We start from the raw sequence: 20,625 nt of genomic DNA on the forward strand, positions 1-20,625 counted from the left end.
GCCTCGCCGAGCAGGCGGCGGGCAGGTGGCCCATGCCGCCGGGCCCCGAGCTCCAGCTGCCAGACAGCATCTTTTATTTCTGTCTTTTCTCTCGGGATGCGGGCCTGCGCGGGGCGCATTTGACCGGCCCCGAGAAACCCGTACCTGCCCTCACGGAACTCCCGTACCAGCGGGGCCGGCCCGCAGGTGGACAGGACCGCTCGGAGGTCGCGGGACTCGCGCTCCCCGGGCTGCGAACGTGCTGCCCAGCGGGATGGTGAGGCGTGGTCCAACCGGACCGAGTCCGCGAGTGTGTGATGCTCTGCTTCCTACCCGGAAGCCCTGACTACATGGAGCTCCAGTCCGAACTCACCGGATCCGGCTCAGCGGACCGCTACCAGGCCCCGCCCAGCAACCGCCCTCCCCTGCCCGCCAGTCCCTGCGGCAGCCCAGCCGGCGCAAACCAGCCCAGTCTCCCCTCCGCCCGCGCCCCTCCTCGGACGGCGGGAAGTCACCAATTCCCGTCAGAAGTCTCCTCCGCCGACCAATGGCGGGGGGACGGGGCGGGGCCTCCGCAGCCCCACCCCCGCCGGGCCAGCCCGTGGGGGAGGGGCTCGCCTAGCGCACGCGCGCCGGCCGCGATGACGTAGCGCCGCCCCGGCCTCGGCGACCTGCAAACGCCTCGCGGGCGGTGCCCGCCACTCAGTCGCGCTGCTCTGCTTTGTCCTGGGCCCGTCCATCAGCCGGGCCGCCTGCAGCCTCGCGCCGCGCTGGCGTCGTCCTCGTCCCCGTCAGCGCCCCGGCCCGAGCCGGACGGCGAGGCCATGGACGCGGAGCTCGTGGTGACGCCGCCGGGCTGCGCGCACCTGGGCAGCTTCAAGGTGGACAACTGGAAGCAGAACCTGCGCGCCATCTACCAGTGCTTCGTGTGGAGCGGCTCGGCGGAGGCCCGCAAGCGCAAGGTGCGCCCCGGCAGCGCGGCTCCGAGGCGGGGGTCGCGCCTCCGCCGTCCCCTCCCCCGCCGGCCGCAGGCGGCGGGGGCGGGGTGGGCGCGGGCGGGCGTTGGGGGCGGTCTTTCCCGGGGCTGCCGGGTGGGAGGGGGAGGGTCTCCGACGTCGCCGCTCGGGGCGTGTCCTGGGGGACCCTCCGGTGGGGGCGGGGCGGGGACGCAGCCGCGGAGGGTGCGGCCTGTGCCGCCCACGCTGAGCTAATTCTCCGCGGTCCAGGAGGGTACTTGGGGGTCGCTGGGCCGGGGACTAGAGGTCGGGCGGGGTCCCCGGGACGCGAGTACAGCCGCCACGCGCCTGGGGTGTGCAGAGACGCGCGCCACTCATTTCAGCTCTGGGCGCAGAGTTCCCAAGGACACCCTCCCCCCATTTCAGCGCGGGGCTCAGAGTCCACAAGGACGCCCCCCCCCCCCCCACTTCAACGCCGGGCGCCCTCAGGACGCACGGTCCACAAGACACCTAACCCCGCCATTTCAGCGCGGGGCGCCTCCCAGGCCCAGATCAGCGGGGACTCCCGCCCCTCCACGTAAGCGCGGGCCAGAGTCCGCAAGGACGCCCACCCCACCTCATTTCAGCGTGGGGCGCCTCCCCGGCCCAGATCAGCAGGGACCCCCACTCTTCCACTTAAGCGCGGGGCTCCCTCGGGTCGCGGGGTCCACAAGACCCCCCCCCCCCCCCATTTCAGCGCGGGGCGCCCCCGGCCCAGGTCCTCAGGGACGTTCCAGGATGCGGCCCCTCCCTCCAGGTGTGCGCGAGCGCGGATGCGGAGCGCCGCTGGCTCTGCGCTTCGAGTCGCGTCGCTCTTGGCATGAGGGGATTTGCAGGTCACCTGTCGCTGCGCAGGAGCCGTGTAAAGGGGGCCCGTCTGACGGCACTGGGGGCCGAGGTGCTTCCTATCTGACGCGGGCGCCTCCCCCAGGGAGCTGTACTCGGTGTCCTGCCTTTGGGCTTCTTAGCTATTTGGAAATTAGAAAATGGCGTTATTCCCTCTCCTACCTGAAGAAAGTATGTTGTTCCGTGTATGGCGATTTTGCAGTTCGCAGCCCGAGGGCAGGCGCTGTTAGGCAATGTCCACCTTGAATAACATTTTTTATGGTAAAACTAACATCTGCTGAGCACGTAGGGAATGTTAAGCACCAGTTTTCTTTCTTTTTATCAGTGTGGGTGTTGGGAAGAACTGTTTGGATGAACTGAAATCGGAGATAAAACAGGCTTCTACTAGGATGGGAATGAGGTTCTTGTTTATGGAGTTGTGTGCCTTTAAAATAAATCACTTGGTTGGTTCTGTTGTAAAGGCGATAATTTGTTACTTACTGTTCCATGTTGTTGGTTAAGATGTGTAATTTTTAACTATCGCTTCAAGGAGTAAAGTTTAACCCCTCGTTAACTTTGCCGAATTTCCTGAGGAAAGATTCATTTTTGTTGTTGTTACATGTGACTTGGATTAATCTTCTAATGTTAATTGCTTAGTTTGAAAATTGTTGACACACGTCTGTATTACTCGCTAGTGAGAACTTGAGCTGCAGAGAGATAAGAAGTGAGGTATTAGCCTCTTTCAGAACTCGGGTCTGTCCTGCTGCCGTGCATTAGGGTCGTATACCGCCAGGGAATCCTTGTGTCCTCCATCCATTATTCCCTGAATTTTGGGGACTCCCTGTACTTCTAGAATCCTGTTTGGTTTGAGAAACAGTAATGTCCGTTTGGTAATTTGCAGAGGTTTCTCAGAAGAGGTGCAAGCTTAGTAGCTTGGTTTTAACACTGAAAAGTTGCCTATAAAATACTTAAACCTAAGTTAAACTTCATTGAAGTTGCTCAAAGAAGCTACAGGGGAAGTCTAAGCTATAGTGTAACAACTACAGGAGTTCAAACCCTCCTTTAAGTAGAGGTGGGTTATGACTTCTGTATCCAAACTCTGCTTCTTCTCTTGGTGGGCTCGATCAGATTTGAGAATTGAGGACTCCGTGCTGCTGTGCTTTTCTGGCGTGGTTCTTGCCGTTTGAGGGATCGTATGTGAAGACGGACGGAAACCAGCAATGAGGACAGCAGAGATTTTCAGTTCCCCTGGTGGTTATGAGTTAGCCCCGTCTGTTTTATATTTAAATATATAGACATTGGGTGGGGGGACAGGTAGTGTTTCTTAAGCAGTGATTTCTCTCTCTCTGAACTGTTTCTGCGATTCTGAAGTTTTCCAGCAACTTGTCCTCAAAAAACACAGCCCTTTTTGTAGTCATAATAAGTGTTTTTACTGAAATACTTCACCACAGGTGAGGAAGCATCAGCACTCTTGGGCCATTACTGATTCTGGTGTAGTTTGGACAGTAATCTGGGGGATGGCAAACTACTTTTGCAGTCTTCTCAGTGCAACATTTGGTGACAGCATTCCTAATCCTTTGGGTTGGAAATCTCTGAGAGGTTTTTTGAGAAAGGGGGCTGGAGACGTTGTCTTTTTGTTTCTGGGTAGTCAATATTTTAGAAGCATGGTTCAAGCCTTTGGTTGAGGGAGGCATTTAAGATGGAAAATGGTCTTATTTATCTTGAGTCAGTGTTATTTGACTGTGTATTTTAGAAAAAGGTTTAGGGTTCTTACTGGTCACCTCTTTTAATCAGTGTTGCTTCAATTCTAGAGTCGGAGATCTGAATGAATCTCTTATGTTTGAACTTTTTAGTAGAAATCATCTTTAGTAACAGTTCTGCTGTCACTGGCTTAGACAAAATACCTGGAGTGACAGCATACAGCATCTGGTAGATAGATGGTAGATTTAGCTGTTAAATGTCCAGTGTTACTGACTGCAGTGATTAGTCTTTTTCGACCAGGCACTTGGATGATGGTGAGAATGCTGCAGACAGCTGTCTCCTGTCCATTCAGTTTTGGTTTTTAGTTCATTGTTTGGATATGTCCGTTCTTTTAGGTATCAGGTTTTCTTTTTCAGAACTTCTTGCTTTGAGGAATTAACTTGTGCTTTATTTATTGACGAATTAGGTTATTACACCTGAGCACTGCAGCACTCACAGGGAGCAGGAGACAGGCAGTTCCAAGTAAAAGATCTAAAATGAAAACATTGTTCCTTTTGAGGTAATGTAGATTAACCTGCTGTAGTGAAAAATAGAGAACCTTTGGGGTTTATCCTTATGGTAACATTTAGCAAGACTAATTCACTGTTAAAACCAGTTGCCCACATGGATACAATCCACAACTTTATTCCTGATTTTCCTGGTTTCCACTTTTGCTTATTTGTGTGTGTGTGTTTAGTTCTATGCAGATTAATAAATAACAGTAGTTTTAGATTCAGATTTTAGATTTACAGAAAAGTTACCAGAAGTAATGCAGATGGAGAAGGAAATGGCAACTCCAGTATTCATTCTTCCCTGGGAAATCCATGGACAGAGGAGCCTGGTGGGCCCCAGTCCAGGGGTTGCGGAGTTGGACACGACTTAGCAACTAAATAACAGCAGTGACAATGGAAGTTCTAGACAATATATGGGAACAAAAAGTTATAACGAATTGGGAGTTGGGGCTGAAACAAAAATCCTATTGTTTACAGATATGATTATCTATTTAGGAAAACCAAAATGTAGGCGAATATTTTTTAAAAAATGATAATACAGAGAGGTCCTGTATCTCGCTGATGGTGAAGTTTTTACATTTCTTTGGTACATTTTGTCACAACTAATGCACAAGCTTGATATATTATTATTAATTAAAGATCATACTTTATTCAGCTCTGATTAGTTCTTCTCTCATCCTGTCTCAGGAGATATTTAGTCCATGTCTCCTCAGGCTCCTCTGTCACCTCTGCTTGTGGGATCGTAGTTCCCGGACTAGGGATTGAACCTGCACCCCCTGCAGTGGAGTCCTAATCACTGGGCCACCAGGGAAGTCCTTTTGTCTTTCCTCTCCCCTATTTTCTGCCCTCAGCTCCTCTGGATTGTGATGGTTTTTCAGGTTTGCCTTTTGTTTGTTTTTAATGACCGCAGTGGTTTTGAGAAGTATTGGAGTATTAATCAGGTATCTTGTAGGATGTGTCTCAGTTTGGATTTCTCTGATGTGTTCTCAGGGTTCACAGCTGTGGTTCCAGGTTTGCGGGGAATCCTGAGCCCTGTTTGTGAAGGTCCGAGCTTTGTGTGGCCGGTGCAGGGTCAGAGCGCCTCCCCCCGCCACCGCCCATCCTCCCTGGGTGCTGTCCCAGTGTGGCTGTTGTGTCTCCGTCTCCTTGACCCTCTCATTCCCACAGGGACCTGCTGAAGAGCTCCAGGCTTTGCCAGGATCATTCCTGGGTCTGGATTTGCTGGCTGCAGGCTTAGGTTCCATGTTTTGTTCTATTTCCTGTAAGCTGGCAGCCAACTCAGAGGCTCCATCAGACCTGAGCTTGATCCTCTGGCAAGATCTGGAGTGGTGCTGTGTCTTTCCTGAAGGTTTTACTGTCTTGAGCACCCATACTTAAGGGGGCAGGTGTCCAGCAGATTTTGAGAGGTGAGGTACAAATAAGAGAACTTGGTTTCTAGGGACTGAGCTGACCTGCCTCATCTTAACCTTGGCAGCTCCTTTGGCAGTGGGCCTGTCAGTCACTTTCATCACCTGTTGAAGGTTCTAGGGAATGAAGTGGGACCAGCAGGTTACATGAGGTTCTAGGAGAATCCAGTGGCTCCCTGGAGGCACTTGTAATTGACAGTGGGGAAGGTGATCAAAAAGTGAATTAAGGACTGATTGAGGTGGTCAGTACTGAGGTGGGGGGGTGGGTGTTTGCCTGAGTCTTGCTTCTGCCGAGGTGTGTGGCCTTTGACTTTGTGTGGTCCCACATCTCTTGGGTTCACAAATTTCTCATTTCTAATACTACTACTTTGTATTTACATAGTGTTTTTCATCTTATAAAACATCTCTCACAGTATTACATGTTGATTTTGGAACTCAGGTTACACTTTTTAGGTAGCCTTGGTAGTTAAGTCTCCTGGCCTGTTCAAGGTTGCAGATTAAATGCCAAGTTTGGGCTTTGAAATTAAGTCAGTCTGACTCTGAAGTTTGTGATCCCACTAAATTATTTGGACATGCTTTCCAGCACCACCAAGTAATTGTCCAGTCTGTACCAACACCAACTGGGTGTCACACAAACCTGGCCTAGTCTGACTGTGCCCACCTGGAGTTAGTGTCTGATTTTGCAGGTTCCAGCGGACACCCCCACTTGAGTCTCCAGTCATAAGACTCTGCTCCCCTCCTGTGGCTCACAAAGCTCAGGGAAACATTACTCAGTTTTACATGTTTATTGTAAAGGTTATTATGAAGAACACAGATTAGCAGCCGGATGAAGAGATACTTGGAGTGAGATCTGGGGGACCCAGAGCAGAGGAGCTTGTGTCCCAGTGGGTTTGGGGTGCATCCCCCAGCACAGAGATCCATTCACCTCCCCAGAAGCGCTCTGAACACCATTATTTAGGGGTTTTATGGAGGCTTTATTATGTAGTCACAATTAACAGGCAGTGATCAAATCATTACACAGGTGTGGCTGATTAAATTATAGGCTGATGAGGGGGTGGAACTGGACATAAAAAATGAAAAGATAATGAGCAGAAGAGGTTCTTAGTAGCAATTCTGTATTGGTAACAAAGAAGCAGCAATTGGTTGTCTTACAGTAGCCAAGTAGCCTAGCCTGTGTACTATGAATGAACCATTGTGAAATGTTGGTGGCCCACAGCTGTTGCAGTCCTGTTCAGATGGTGGTATTAGAAACATTGTTACATTTATGTAACACCACCAAAAGACTGTGCAGTGTGTGTGTTGGTATAATTTCAGAGTGGACTTGGGTATTTTTTGTTGTTGGGTGTATAATCCATTCCTTTTGTTACTCATTTTTATTCTCAAATTGGGCCAGAATTTCCTCTGCTACTGCTGCTGCTGTTAAGTCGCTTCAGTCGTGTCCAATTCTTAGCGACCCCATGGACTGCAGCCTACCAGGCTCTTCCATCCATGGGACTTTCCAGGCAAGAGTACTGGAGTGGGGTGCCATTCCCTTCTCCGAGAATTTCCTCACGGAATTCCAAAAGCAGCTCCCATTCCTTCTCAGGCCCATCAGCATCAGCTGGAGTCAGTGGCTTGTAAGAGGTGCAGTTTGTGTTTGTTTTTATTTGCGGAGCACCAGTTAATCCAAGAATTGTTTACTCAGGGCAAATCCTTGGTGTTTATGAGAAATGGATTCGTGCTTGGGACTGCCTGCCAGTGGAGCCCCAGTTGTAAAATCTGAATCAGGGTCTTACAATGAGTCCTGAGCATGGGCTTTTTGTGTGTGAAAAAGACTTAGTCAAATTGTGTGTGTGTATTTGTTACCTCAGGCCTTCTTGCCCTGATCTTCATAGTTTAAGGATGTGACCAGTTTCTTTCTAGTTGTAGCCCATCTGCCTGTGTTTAATTCTTGTAGTTAGTTCCCTTTTAGTGTAGCTAAAATTCTTGATGCCTTTTTTCTTTCAGCAGATTTTTCTTTTGGGAGGTGCTGCAAAAGAACAGGTGATGCAGATTTGGATTTAAAATTCAGGGGTTAAATTTTTATCTGTTCTTAAAACTTGTGTGTGTTTTAAGGGGAAATAATGTGTTAAAATTATGTACTTAACCTGATATGCTTATATTTTAAGAGTCATGTTGGTCTTGAGGTTTTTTTTATTATTATTATATAAACAATTGGATTTTGTGTTTATTAAGGTCATAGAAGAGTTTTTTTTTTTTTTTTAATAAAACCATGGTCATGCATTTAATGTATCCAGAGTGATAAAAACAAGGAACACCTTTTAATCTTTTCTTTACATCTGTAGCCATTGGGAGCAGTAAACAGATTCCAGAAGTCTGTTCCTAACCTTATTTTTATAAAAGGAAAACTTCCAGACTACTGGGAAGCCTTCATTGTTACACATCAAGCAACCATTATGTAACTTAAAACTTCCCTTGTGTTACTGAGAACAATTAGAATTAGTTAATTCCTTAGATTGATCTTTGGCAGAATAAATAGATACAATTACTTTTTCTTGTATTGCAACATTTCAGAAGTCTCTCCCTTGAACCTCCTACTCCTATGGAATTGCCCTGGAGCAGGGCTTCCTGCTGGGAGGGGAGAGATACTTGGGTGGAAGAGAATTGTTTACCACTGTGCTCATGATTGCTGAGGTTATAAAACTTCAGGTTTCTGTGGTATAGTTCTCACCCACAAACCATTCTTTTTCTTGTTTCTGTGTATTGCTTTGATTCATATCCCTGTTGATTGATTATAGATTTGCTGAGGTCTCTGTGGAATATCAAACTTGAAACGGTGTGCTGGTTACGGGTGCCCTGCGGGTGGAGGGGCCCTCGGGTGCAGAAAGACCTTTTCTGCTCCTGAAGTTTCACATGCTTGGTCTGAGTGGCTTCGGATTGGTGGTTGAGACTGGGCTGAGTCCTCTTTCGAGAAGCCAGTCTGAGCTAAGTGACCTACGTGCCTTTTGGGTCAACTGACAAGATTAAGGAAAAGATCTTTTAGGTGGAGAGACCTTGAGAGGAAGCCCAGGCTCCCACTTCCTCTCGAGCTGCACCTGTCGGAGTCACCTTGCTCCGGTGCCTCTGAGAACCCGGGCTCCCAATTCTCTCTTCTGACTTGTAGGCGAAGTCGTGCGTCTGTCACGTGTGTGGCCTCCACCTGAACCGGCTGCACTCCTGCCTGCACTGCGTCTTCTTCGGCTGTTTCACGAAGAAGCACATTCACGAGCACGCCAAGTCCAAGAGGCACAACCTGGGTGAGACCCTCCTGACGCACGCCTCGGGGCTTTGGGGTCATCTTCCCGACTCGCCTCTTTGACCGTCCGCTCTCCCCGGAGCCTGCCCTTATCTGGAGTGGTCTGTGCTCTCCTGGGAACTCCTGTGGGGAGGGGAGAGAAACTGAGCCCCCAAGTGTTACTGTCCCGCTTGCCTGAGGTCACGTAGAGCTGTGTGACCCTAAAGGACGACTTTCTCTGAAGAGTGCGTTTCCTGCGCGTCGGAGACTTGTCTTTCCTTCTGAAAAGCATGGTTAGGTGTTAGATTAGACAGAAATCTGCAAAGGCCTTCCATGCAGCTTTATTGGTGTCATTATGGGGTTGGGGGCACTGGGTGAGTTTAGCGCTGTCTGTGAGGGATTTGCCTTGTTTGTTCATGGAGAGGCTGGAGGTGCTGGCATCAAGATGGGGTTAACATGAAGCTGAGTTTTGCTCTAGTCTTTATTTTCTGACTGCTGTCACTAAGTTTTTCTCTCCTTGAGAATTGTGTTTTCTGTCAAACGATGGTGAGGTGGTGAGGATTCCTGTAAGGAACTCACTTTCACAAGGTCCAGGCCACAAGTCCTTTCCTACAACACAGCTTCCTGTGACCCAGTCTTCCGGTGTAGAGATGGCATCCGAACTCAGTCATTTCCAGAGGTCGTGCTTCATCTCTAGCTGAGAGCTTGAACCAGGCGGGGGAGGGGCAGCCCAGGACGAGGTGTTAACTGGCCTTTTCGGAAGGAGAGCCAATGACACTGATGGTGCTTCATAGGCTATGGGTGGGTGGCCGCCCAGTAGGGCCAGCAGTCAGCAGTGGGATCTCACCTGGAGGGACCAGAGAGAAGGGCTGATGGTCATGGTGGGGGGTAGGATCCTCTGGTGTGTGGTAGAGAACTTCGTGCTTCATTCCATCTCACTCTCAGGCGAGACCATGTAGGGTCTCACATGTGGGCTGCAAGTCTCTGTGGTTACAAGGGTCGTGCAGTATGACTCTCAGACCAGACCCACGTAGGGCTCTCACATGTGGGCTGAGAGTCTCTGTGGTTAGGAGGGCTGTGCAAAAGTGGGAACACTTTTACGCTTAAAAGACTGAAGAATCTTACTGAAACCCAGTGTCGTCTACAAAAGTCACTTTAGAAACGTGGTATTTGTTCACGTTATCAGCCTGCTTGATAAGCTCTGCCTCTACTTTTGCCAGAATGAGTCAGTTTTAGAAAGTTTGTTTTAAGAGACAAAAGCACAGAACAGGAGCAAGATCCCGCCCATTGCTGTGTTAGAATGCGGTTTACGGAAGAGCGTGTGCGTGTGTATGTGTGTGTGCACGCGCGCGCGTGCACGCTCTTCAGGTGCCTCAGGTGTACATGTTTACAGAAGAGGGAGAGTGTGTGTGTATGTGTGCGCGCGGCTCAGGGGCTCCAGGTTTACATATTTACGGGGGAGAGAGAATGTGTGTGTGTGTGTTCCAGGTTTCTGTGTTTACGGAAAATTACGGAAGAGGGGGTGTGTGTTTGTCCCCTTCAGGGGCTCCAGGTTTACATGTTTACGGAAGAGCATGTGTGTGTGTGTGTGTCTGTGTGTGTGTGTGTCTGTGTGTGTGTGTGTCTCTGTGTGTGTGTATGTCTGTGTGTCTGTGTGTGTCTGTGTCACGGGTCAGGGTTGGCGGCTGTGCTGCCTGTATCTTGGCACAGTGAGGGCTGCTGGGCGGGTCACAGAGCTCTGGTCCCGGGAGTCTCTGTGGGCTGATAGGAATGTAAGTTTCCCTTGTTTCACAGGAAAGGCAGAGGGTCCTGGTGCCCCGAGGGGCTGGGTCTTTTGTAAAGTACGGACATGGCACCTCTTTCTCCCTCAGATTGCTCAACCCTTGCGGGAGCTTCCAGGGAGAATTCACTTGCCTCACCTGCTTTGGACACACTGTCTGAAGCGGGGGCACAGCCTTTGGTAACAGTGGGATTTTCTGGTTAGAGAAGTGCTGCCTAGAAAGCTTACGTGTGTGTTTGTGCCTTTCCATCTTTAATTTTTGCTTCTTCTCCCCTTTGTTTCAGCCATCGAGCTCATGTACGGAGGCATCTACTGCTTTTTGTGTCAGGACTACATTTATGACAAAGACATAGAGATCATTGCCAAAGAGGAGCAGCGGAAAGCTTGGAAGATGCAAGGTTTGGCTTTCCGGAGCTCTGTGAGCCTGGTTGTGTCTTAGGCTGCATCCCCTGCCCCTCTTCTCTCCGGGCACAGGGGTAGAGGGGAGGAGCCCCCATACCTGCCTGGTCCCTCCTGCAAGCTCTGGAGGGGCCCAGGGAGGCAGTGCGGTGCCCACAGTTTCCTGGACCCATGCTTTTGCCTGAGTCCTCACAGGCCTGCGACTGCCCCGAGGGGTTCAGCCCTAGTCCCTCTACTCAGAGATTAAGGCCGAGGAGATGCAGGTCTCAGGACCGCTGACACCCTTCTGAACAGGTCCTGCTCTCCTCTCCTCCGGGAATGTGGCTTACTCAGGGCACATTCTCTGAAGGACGCTCCTTGAAGTGTCTGGAACAGGGTCTTAGAAGGACCCTGCATTAACCCGTCTTTGAAACACAGCCTAATAAACTGCCACCATCACACTGGTTCACACACGCAGTGTAGCTAACAGCACCCTCCACCGCTTAGGTGTCGGGGAGAAGTTTTCAACGTGGGAGCCGACCAAACGGGAGCTCGAGCTGCTGAAACACAACCCCAAGCGGCGGAAGATCACGTCCAACTGCACCATCGGTGGGTGGCCGCATGCCCGGTGGGGCCTTAGGGGTGTGCCGAGCAGAGCAGAGCCCACGGGTGGGGCTCTTCAGGAAGCACGTGTGAGTGTGAGCAGTCTCCCTGGCCCTGCCGAGACTGCAGGGGACGCGGTGTAGCTGCCAGCTTGTCAGGGAGACTTCTCTCTGACCTGTGCCCTTGTTACTGGAGGCCTTCAGGCAATTCTGCCAGAATGGTTGATGCTGAAGTTGGAGGCCAAATGCTGGGGTCAGCACTCCTCAGGGCCTTTTCCTGTAAGAGGAGGACAAGCCTTGGAAAGAGGCTCCGTTCTTCTCACACGAGCGGGGCCGTGGGCTGGCGGGGTCCTGATGCCGGCTGACCTAGCCCTCTGCCGCCAGGTCTGCGCGGCCTCATCAACCTGGGGAACACGTGCTTCATGAACTGCATCGTGCAGGCGCTCACGCACACGCCCCTGCTGCGCGACTTCTTCCTGTCTGACCGGCACCGCTGTGAGATGCAGAGCCCCAGCTCCTGCCTGGTCTGCGAGATGTCCTCCCTGTTCCAGGAGGTGCGGGGCAGGGAGGGGTCAGAGGGGGCTTCTGTCACCTCCCCTGTGGTGGGCATCTCATATACGCCCCTGTTGTGAAACCACGTGTTCTTCCCAAGAGGGTCTCCAGCTGAGAGACTCGGCGTCATTCTCAGAGGCTCACTGCTGCCATAGTCGGGGTGTGAGCAGCGGACGCTGGCCCCCTTACCACCCCCAGCCCCCATCCGTCACCTGCCGCTTTGTCCACAGGGCGGTGGGTCTCGTTGCCAGCCTTGCTGACTGTGTCACCAGAGGTCCCTGTCCCTGATGGGCTCGCGAGCTGACCCTCCAGGCTCAGGGGCTGACTGTAGGACAGGGTCCTGCTCCTCGGGTGCTGTAAGGACCCAGGTGTCTTCAGGTGTTGGCCCCAGGCCTTTGATGGCATCCTCTCATTTTCCCTGTTGCACCCCGGCTGCCTGGAGCCTGCCTGACTGCGGTGCTGGAGTTATTCACTGTTTGGCCCTTTTTAGAAGTCTCGTGATCCCTGGCCTGGCCCATCCAGTCCCCATGTTCCTGCAGCCTGCCAGCAGTGGCTGGCATTACAGGAGTGAACAAGCTGAGTGGTATCATTGGGCTGGAATAGTCTGGTGGGGGTCTCATTCAGGCACTGTTGGTGGTCAGTTCATCTTGTCACATTGCTTTTTAGGCTCCGGTTTATGGGGGTACAGTTTACACAGAACAGCTTTTTTTTTTTACATTTTTTCACATTTGACCAAAGTAAAAGTGTTAGTCGCTTCATTGTGTCCAACTTTTTGCAGACCCTTGGACTGTAGCCCACCAGGCTCCTGTGCCAGTGGAATTCTCCAGGCGAGAGTACTGGAGTGGGTTGGCATGCCCTCCTCTCTGTTTCGATGAAAGTTTGCCACAGTTCATCACTTTGACATATTTCTAGAAAACGGATGGTGGGAATGGAGAAAACTTATGTGCAGACTCCAAATAAAAACACAGTTTGCGTGAGAAGGAGAGGAGACGACCACCTTGGCCCATGCGTCGGGTGTGCACACGGGGCCTCTGTGTTGCTCCTGACGAGGATGCCGCGCCTTCTCTCTGCACAGTTCTACTCGGGGCACCGGTCCCCCCACATCCCGTACAAGCTGCTGCACCTAGTGTGGACGCACGCCCGGCACCTGGCAGGCTATGAGCAGCAGGATGCACACGAGTTCCTCATCGCGGCCCTGGATGTCCTGCACCGGCACTGCAAAGGTGGGGCTGCAGGGGTCGACCTTCCAGGGTGGGCTCTGCAGGGGTGTGGACTGCGAAAGTGAGGGCCCAGCAGGGGTGAGGACAGGGCTGCTCCTGGATCAGTTACTGGACGTGAGATACATTCAGTGTCAGATAGATGGCAGGCAGGTCTTCTTAGGGAGAAACAAGAGGAGAAAACAGAACATACGGCAGGTCCAGGCCCTCCTGCCGCAACCTGCCCTAGGGGACCGACCTTGTCCCTAGGCTCAGCGGCTTGATGGCAAGCTGCCTTGGGGCCCAGGGTCACAGAGCCGTGGTCTCCCCAGGTGACGATAATGGGAAGAAGGCCAACAACCCGAACCACTGCAACTGTATCATAGACCAGATTTTCACAGGAGGGCTGCAGTCTGATGTCACCTGCCAGGTGTGCCAGTAAGTGCTCTCCCCACCCAAGGATTCTGGGGCCTTGTCGCTCTGCTGCCCACAGAGCCGTCCTTGCTCACATGTGCCCCTGCTTGCTCCTAGTGGGGTTTCCACCACCATCGACCCCTTCTGGGACATCAGCCTGGACCTCCCTGGCTCTTCCACCCCCTTCTGGCCACTGAGCCCTGGAAGCGAGAGCAGTGTGGTAAATGGGGAGAGCCATGTGTCAGGAACCACGACCCTCACCGACTGCCTGCGCAGGTGAGGTGGCCATGCCTCATGGGCAGGGGGGCCCTCCTTGTGGCTGCTTGGGGGGAGTCCTGAGAAAGCCAGACCTCCCCAGGCCCCACATTCCCACATAGGAGCTGAGGGGGCACATTTTAAGAATGTTGTATCAGTGGAATTGTACATCATTTAATCTCTCAGGGTTGACTTTTCCACTCTAATTCTCTGGAGGCTCATCCAGGTTGTGTGTATCACCAGTTGCTTCCCTTTAATTGCTCAGTAGTATTCTGCAGTGTGCATGGATTAACCATTCATTTGCTGAAGGACATCTGTGTTGTTTCCAGGTTTTTCTTGGCCCTTACAAATAAAGCTGCAGTTAGTAACCACTCACATACAGTTTTGTGTGAATGCTGGTTTTCAGTTTTCAGGGAGTAATTTGACTGCTGTGTCTTACAGTAGTTAGAAAATCATTACTTAGGATGAGAATTCTTTATGATAGAGAAGAGGAAGAAGTAACTTTTTTTTTTTTCATTGTAATGTCATAAGCATCCTTAGTTGTGCATGTGTTTAGGAACAAAATGAACCCACTGAAAATGATAAAAAAAAACTTTTCTCTTTCCTCTCTTAGCGTTCTCATTTTTTTTTTAAACTAAAAGTGCATGTTTTTGACATGTTGCAGATTTACCAGACCAGAGCACTTAGGAAGTAGTGCCAAGATCAAATGCAGTGGTTGCCATAGCTACCAAGAGTCCACCAAGCAGCTCACCATGAAAAAGCTGCCCATTGTGGCCTGCTTCCACCTCAAAGTGAGTTCCCTGAGTGCGTCCCGGGCCCGAGGTGGGTGTGCAGTGCCCGCCTGGCCTCTGGCGCACATAGGCCAGTGCCTCCTGTAAGTGGCTGCTGTGTCTGTTGTCGGGAGGTTTGCTGTGAGTCAAAAAGGAGTTATTTTGTAACTGAGAGCAAGTTACTCTGGGTCAGGGTGGTTAGGGGTTTACCGCTCCTTCCCTCCAAATTCTTCCATCCTCACCCCAAGTTTTCTGATTTACTTAAAAGCAAAGACCCTTTGCACTAAGGTCTAATCCTGGGGTCAGCAGGCCTTCTGTGAAGGGCTAGTAACAAGCGTGAGTCCTGTGTGATGAGCTGAGAAAAAATAGCAGCAGGGCTGCTGGGTTTGCTCTTCTTGGGCATTTCTTAATGGTCTATGTTGCTTATTCTTCCATTTTGTGACCTTTAAAGGTGTAAGACAACCCAGAACCCCAGCCCTGCCTCGCTAGTGGTCCAGTGTCCCTCTTTGTGGGGAAGTCTCCTATCTGGCAGGGGGCACAGGGCATGGGGCGTGGGCTCCGTTTTTCCTGCCACACACTATGTCATGTCGACACGTGTCGTCAGGCCCATTGTTTCAGGGGTGGTGGGCTAAGCCCCATGGGGTTTGTCCTGTGACTTCTGAGCTCTGGCTCTGGGCAGAATCAGGGCACTTAAGAAAACACAGGAAGGCATGTTAGAAGCCCCAGAGACACGATGGGAGGAGCCCTAACCCGTCTCCCCCATCCCTCCATTCCTGCAGCGGTTTGAACACTCAGCCAAACTCCGGCGTAAGATCACCACCTACGTGTCCTTTCCCCTGGAGCTGGACATGACCCCCTTCATGGCCTCCAGGTTTGTCCTCTGTCCATAGTCGGGCGGGGGTGGTGCCAGGTCCCTGGTGAGGCCCCGTGAGCCCTGATGTCATGGAAGCCCCTGACCCCTCCCCGTGTGAGAGAGGCTGGCCTCCAACTAGCTGTCATAGCACTGGCAGAGACTGGGGCTGTCTGCCCGTCGACAGCATTTCAGCCGCACGCATTGGGGTGGGATACAAATCAGCAGGGTGGTTCTGCAGCTGCAGATGTCATTTGCTTTGTTTTCAAGTCTTTGTTTTCTGGACCACTTAAAATTTACCTTCGTAAAACACCCAGACCCTTACTAGTGTGCCAGACGAGGGCTGCTGTGGTGGACGACTGTGGGGGGTGTCGAAGCAGCAAAGACCTGAGCCCATGTAGGCCGGAGGGTCCAGTGAGGCTGACCCCCTGGCAAGGGGTGGAGTGGGGAGACAGGATGGGTTGGGGGAACCATGGGTCCTGGCTGACTCCAGCTCTGTGCCTCGGTGTGGATGGTCCACTTGGCCAGCCTGGGCCTGTTTCCTCATTGTAAGCTGGAGGCCGTCTCTGCCTGAGGCAGAGTTTTTGGGAGAACCAGATGCGTGGAAGCCACATAGTCATGGCTCGCAAGTCCCTGGTGAGGGTGATCAGTTAACGTTTTGATCGAGGCTGAGTGTGCTGCTGTCCTTACAGCAAAGAGAGCAGGATGAACGGACAGTACCAGCAGCCGACAGACAGTCTCAACAATGACAACAAGTGAGTGGCTCCACCTGGCGGGCGGGCCAGCGTCTTGAGTGAGAGTGGGCCCTGGGCCTTAGGGAGGCCCCACCTGCATTGCCTGGGAGACTGTGTGTGTGTGTGTGGCTGGCCATGGGGAGGGGGTGGCCAGGCTGTGTGTCTTCTGGTCACTGGCTGGCTTCCTATAGTGCTGCAACCCCTCCTCTGTGAGGGCAGGGCCTCCCCCTACCTGCATTTAAGCTCACCTCCTTTTGCAGGAGCCTGACCTTCCCAGCACCTTGACTAGGCCCTGTCCTCCTTTCTCATCCTTCCTACTGGTGGCTGAGGGGAGGCTGCAGCCGCTCCAGTGTCTCCCAGGCGGCCTGTCCCCTTACCCTTCCCCGTCAGCATTCATTCTTGGGCTGCTGCCTATGGGGACTGTGGTCCTGGGTGGTGACAGGGTTGAGTGATCTCTGTGTCCCTGCTGCTATTCCATCAGGTACTCGTTGTTTGCGGTGGTCAACCACCAGGGGACCCTGGAGAGCGGCCACTACACCAGCTTCATCCGACAGCACAAGGACCAGTGGTTCAAATGTGATGACGCCATCATCACCAAGGCCAGCATCGCGGATGTGCTGGATAGCGAGGGGTGCGTCCCGCAGGTCCAAGGTCCCCTGACTGCAGCTCCCCTGTGCCCATCTGGGAGGCTTCTGCCTAGATGACCTGCTGTGACCCTGACAGCATTTGGGCTTGGAGTTCCAGGCAGTGGGGCAGCCTTGAGATTCCGTGGTGGCCCTGAGAGGGCTGGGTGGGTGGGACCTAGGGCAGGCATTCTTCAGAGAGGGACCCCCAGCCAAGGGAGGGCGGTCTCAGGCTGGGGCGTGGGCTGGGGCCCTCAGCTCTGCGGGGACAGGTCCCCCACAGCCACCCCGGGTGGGAGGTGAGCTTGTCTTCTCTTCCACAGGTACTTGCTGTTCTACCACAAGCAGTTCTTGGAGTACGAGTAGCTCCGCGGGAGCCCCCGCACGCCCAGGGCCACGCTGTGCAGACACTTGGCAGGAGGTGGGCCCAGGGCTTGGGGGCAAAGGAGGCAGTGCCCGCGTGTCTCCCATGCCCCTTGGAGTGCCAGCGGCTCCAGGCTGGGGGCTCAGAGCGGGCCGAGGGGAGACGCAGGCCTCGCGATCTCTTTCTTGGTGAATTTGAGGTCTTGAGTTTGCATAGCGGGGATCCAGGGCCCGGAGCCTGCGGAGCTGACAGCCCCGCGCAGCCTCCAGCTTGTCTGTCCTGCAGACGCCAGCGTTGTCCTGCATGCGGAAGGACCTCCCTGTTTTCTAGAAATAGGCGTTTTCTTATTCTCTCTTTCTCTTTCCTCCATGATCGTGAATTTCATGAATGCAGTGATGGTAATGTGAATGAATCACCGAGTTCAGACTGAACCTTAGATCGTTGTCCCTTGATTCTGGAGAGTGGGTCTTGCTTCTTCACTGGTGCTGCTTTTGTTGCCCCCACTCCTCCTCCCCAGGGACCTCCGTGTCCAAGTCAGAGCCGCGGGTGAGGAGCGGCCTGGGCAGGGTAGGGTCTCTGTCTTTAAGTAACTCAAGTGTATCTGGTGGTTTCACTGCTTCTCTCCTGTGTCTCCTTCCTGGCCACCTGGCCCACGAGCTCTCCCAGTCGCTGCTGGGCAGTGGACGTGTTGGATGGCATCGGGGGACCTTGCAGGGTGGTCTCTGCTTTCCGTTCTGCTTGTTTCTCTTGCAGCAGGAAGGACGACCGGACAGAGCCGGTGGGACGGGCTGAAGGGGCAGATGCACCCGTCTGTCCGCACCCTGACTTAGACTGTCCATTCTGAGAGTCCAGCCTGGAGACGGGGACACGCCCATCTGTCCTGAACTGTGAGGGCTACTTCCTGGAGAGGAACACATTCCCTGCAGCTAGGTCCGCGGACCTTCCGCAGAGGGCCAGGTGGTCTCTTTCACAGCTGACACATAGACAGATGGAGCTGTGTTCAGGAGAAGTTTACAGGAGCGTGGGAATACGAATATCACATACTTTTCCCATGTCACAGGGTGTTAACCTTTTTCACTCTGTAAAGGTGTGAGCATAGTTCTCAGCCAACGGGCAGTGGTCTGGGTCCAGCTCATCAGCTGCTTAGGTCCAGGAGCAGCGTGGTTGCTGTGCAGGGTGGAAGGTGCTGGCTGGGCTTCCTAGGTCGAGACAGCATACCCGACCGATACAGCCCAAGCGCCTGCCAGGGTCACTTGGTTGTGTTTCTGTATTCCAGGAACACAAGTTGCTCGGCTTATTTTGAAACAGCCGTGAGCATCATCAGACATGCGGTGGGCACCCGTTCTCAGAAACCACCGTGCGTGGCCCGTGCACTATGCCTGCTCTGAGGGCTCTGGGCAGAGGCCTTGCGGGCTGGGCCCTGGGCTGGAGGTGACTATGGAGCTTTGGGCCTGGGGCCTCTGTGTTAAGTGGGGACGGAGTGGATATTCTGGCTTTGGGTTTCTGTTGGGTCACTCTGTCCCTCCCTGCACCCCTTCTGGGTCCTGCACTCATGTCCATAGCTCCTGGATGGGGAGACAGTGAAGCCAGGTTTCTCTTTTCTAAATGTTATTTTTGAATTTTTATATCCGGATTAATGCTCTTTACTCCCTCTGGCCTGGTCTTCTGAGCACTTACCTCTGTGTCTGCTGACAAGATCGCCCCTTGACTGTTAGAGCCACGTGGGGTGGAGGCGGGGTGGGCGTGGTGCTTCGGCTGTGCCGAGGTCCTGCTGTGATGGCAGGAACAGAGGCTGCGTTTGGGAGTCCTTTCTCTCAGCTCCTGATGCAGCTGCTGGAAATAGCTTCCCGTTTCTCACAACCACTCGCGCTGACGTCCGGACCACGGAGGACTCCTGGGTGACCCCTCCTCCTACACTCATGTATCAAAGTGACTGTCTCTGAGACATTGGCTCTCTCTGGGGTGTCCTGAGTTGGGGAGTGGAGGCCCTCCTGCCTGCACCAGAGCGCCTGGGACTTGCCCTTCTGCCGTGTGTACACTCGTGCTGTCGTAGCTTGCTTGGTGTAGATGCTCCCATCGTATCCAATTGCCGTTCTTTTGACAGTTCAGGTAACTGATTTACTGTAACTTTGACAGCAAAATCATAAGAACAAGATGCCAGTGATCGTGCTGTGGGTTTTATCATGGGGATGTCTCCATGTCCCTTTCCTTGCTGTTCTGAGGGACTATTAGGCTCCTCTCCTCCCTAATGGCTTGTAGTCTTTCCTGTGTCGTAATAAAGCTACATTTTATTCTGAAGACTGGTGGTCTCCCATTTCTGCGAGCCCTCCCGAGCCCCTTCATTTGCTCCAGCCCTGACCTGCCTTGGGCCAGGAAGTCCGTGTCGTTTGCGTCTCCTCATCCTGGCCATGATGGTGACTTGAGCCTGGGGCTCAGGGCCATGTGGTCCGTCAGATTTTGAATTTAATGTCACCTGAGGGGCTTTGAATGCAGGACTCCTTGGAGACTTTGAGCACAGGACCTGGGATGTGGTGGGGGGCCACCCTGCTGTTGAGCAGGTGGCAGGTGTGAGTCAGTGAGCAGAGGAGATCCCTAGCCTGGTCAGTGCTGTTTGACTCTGCGCTTGTCATGGGCTGTGGCCCCTCTAGCCCATCCACCCTTCATTTCTGAAGCGTCCCTTTCAAGATGCCTGAGGTGCAGTCTTCTTGAGTTCCCTCACGCGGAAATAGGAAGCGCCAGGAAGTCCACGGGGTCCAGAGTAGCCGTCCGTGCCTTACCCCCCAGTCTCTCCACGTTAACCAGGACCACTGCTGTATCCCTGCAGAAAGGCACCGCCCCGCCCCCAACTGGCCCCAGGGTCTTAGACCTTCAATCCAGAGTTGTCCAGGCCGGGAATGAAGACCTGCAACGGGGTTGTTGGTATAAAGCTGTAGTGTTCCACTCCTGCCCCAGCTTTCGCCCTCTGTTCCGAGGTCTGTGCGCTCTGACCGTGGTCTGGTTAAAAGTGTTAAATTGTCCTGGAAGTCGTGCCTTCAGCAGTCGGGCTCTTGGAGTGTCGGGACCTAGGGAGTTTGGACAGGCAGGGCAGGCGGAGCCGAGTCCAGAAGATGGGTCCATCCCACAAAGACATGCTGACCCCTGTGTGGTTGGCCAGCCAGCAGGTGGCCACCTGCTGCTGTGATAGGGGAGGTGACCTCCAGGCTGCAGAGCTGGTTTGGGAGCTGGGCTGGGCAGGCATCCCACGGGATTGACTGGTGAGCTCGGCCCGGGGCCTGACATGGAGCCTGTTCCAGTAGCCCCCCACTACCCCATTTTGACGGCTCCTTTGTTTGTGGGCCCTTGGAGCAATGGCGTGGGGGCAGTGAGCCGTCAGCACCCACAACAGGCAGGTTCATCC

General features: G+C 53.2%; 1 protein-coding gene across 1 annotated transcript; it reads left to right on the plus strand.

Annotated features, from left to right (window-relative positions):
- The first annotated feature begins 594 nt into the window (after positions 1-594).
- On the plus strand, positions 595-19,526 carry USP22 (ubiquitin specific peptidase 22). Its single transcript, XM_040245765.1, has 13 exons — positions 595-941; positions 8,600-8,732; positions 10,775-10,888; positions 11,376-11,477; positions 11,855-12,024; positions 13,098-13,245; positions 13,551-13,656; positions 13,750-13,908; positions 14,552-14,678; positions 15,437-15,528; positions 16,200-16,262; positions 16,723-16,872; positions 17,188-19,526. The coding sequence occupies exons 1-13, from the start codon at positions 804-806 to the stop codon at positions 17,228-17,230; spliced, it is 1,545 nt and encodes a 514-aa protein (XP_040101699.1). The 5' UTR covers positions 595-803; the 3' UTR covers positions 17,231-19,526.
- The last annotated feature ends 1,099 nt before the right edge of the window (positions 19,527-20,625 follow it).

Source organism: Oryx dammah, unplaced genomic scaffold (genome assembly GCF_014754425.2).
Source record: "Oryx dammah isolate SB20612 unplaced genomic scaffold, SCBI_Odam_1.1 HiC_scaffold_8, whole genome shotgun sequence".
Classification (NCBI taxonomy): domain Eukaryota; kingdom Metazoa; phylum Chordata; class Mammalia; order Artiodactyla; family Bovidae; genus Oryx; species Oryx dammah.

Bases quoted from the DNA above. Each gene is read 5' to 3' on its own strand.
- USP22 (XM_040245765.1), top strand. From the start codon at position 804: ATGGACGCGGAGCTCGTGGTGACGCCGCCGGGCTGCGCGCACCTGGGC. The intron at 14,679-15,436 runs GTGAGTTCCCTG...CCATTCCTGCAG, and splicing joins TGGCCTGCTTCCACCTCAAA to CGGTTTGAACACTCAGCCAA. The intron at 15,529-16,199 runs GTTTGTCCTCTG...CTGTCCTTACAG, and splicing joins ACCCCCTTCATGGCCTCCAG to CAAAGAGAGCAGGATGAACG.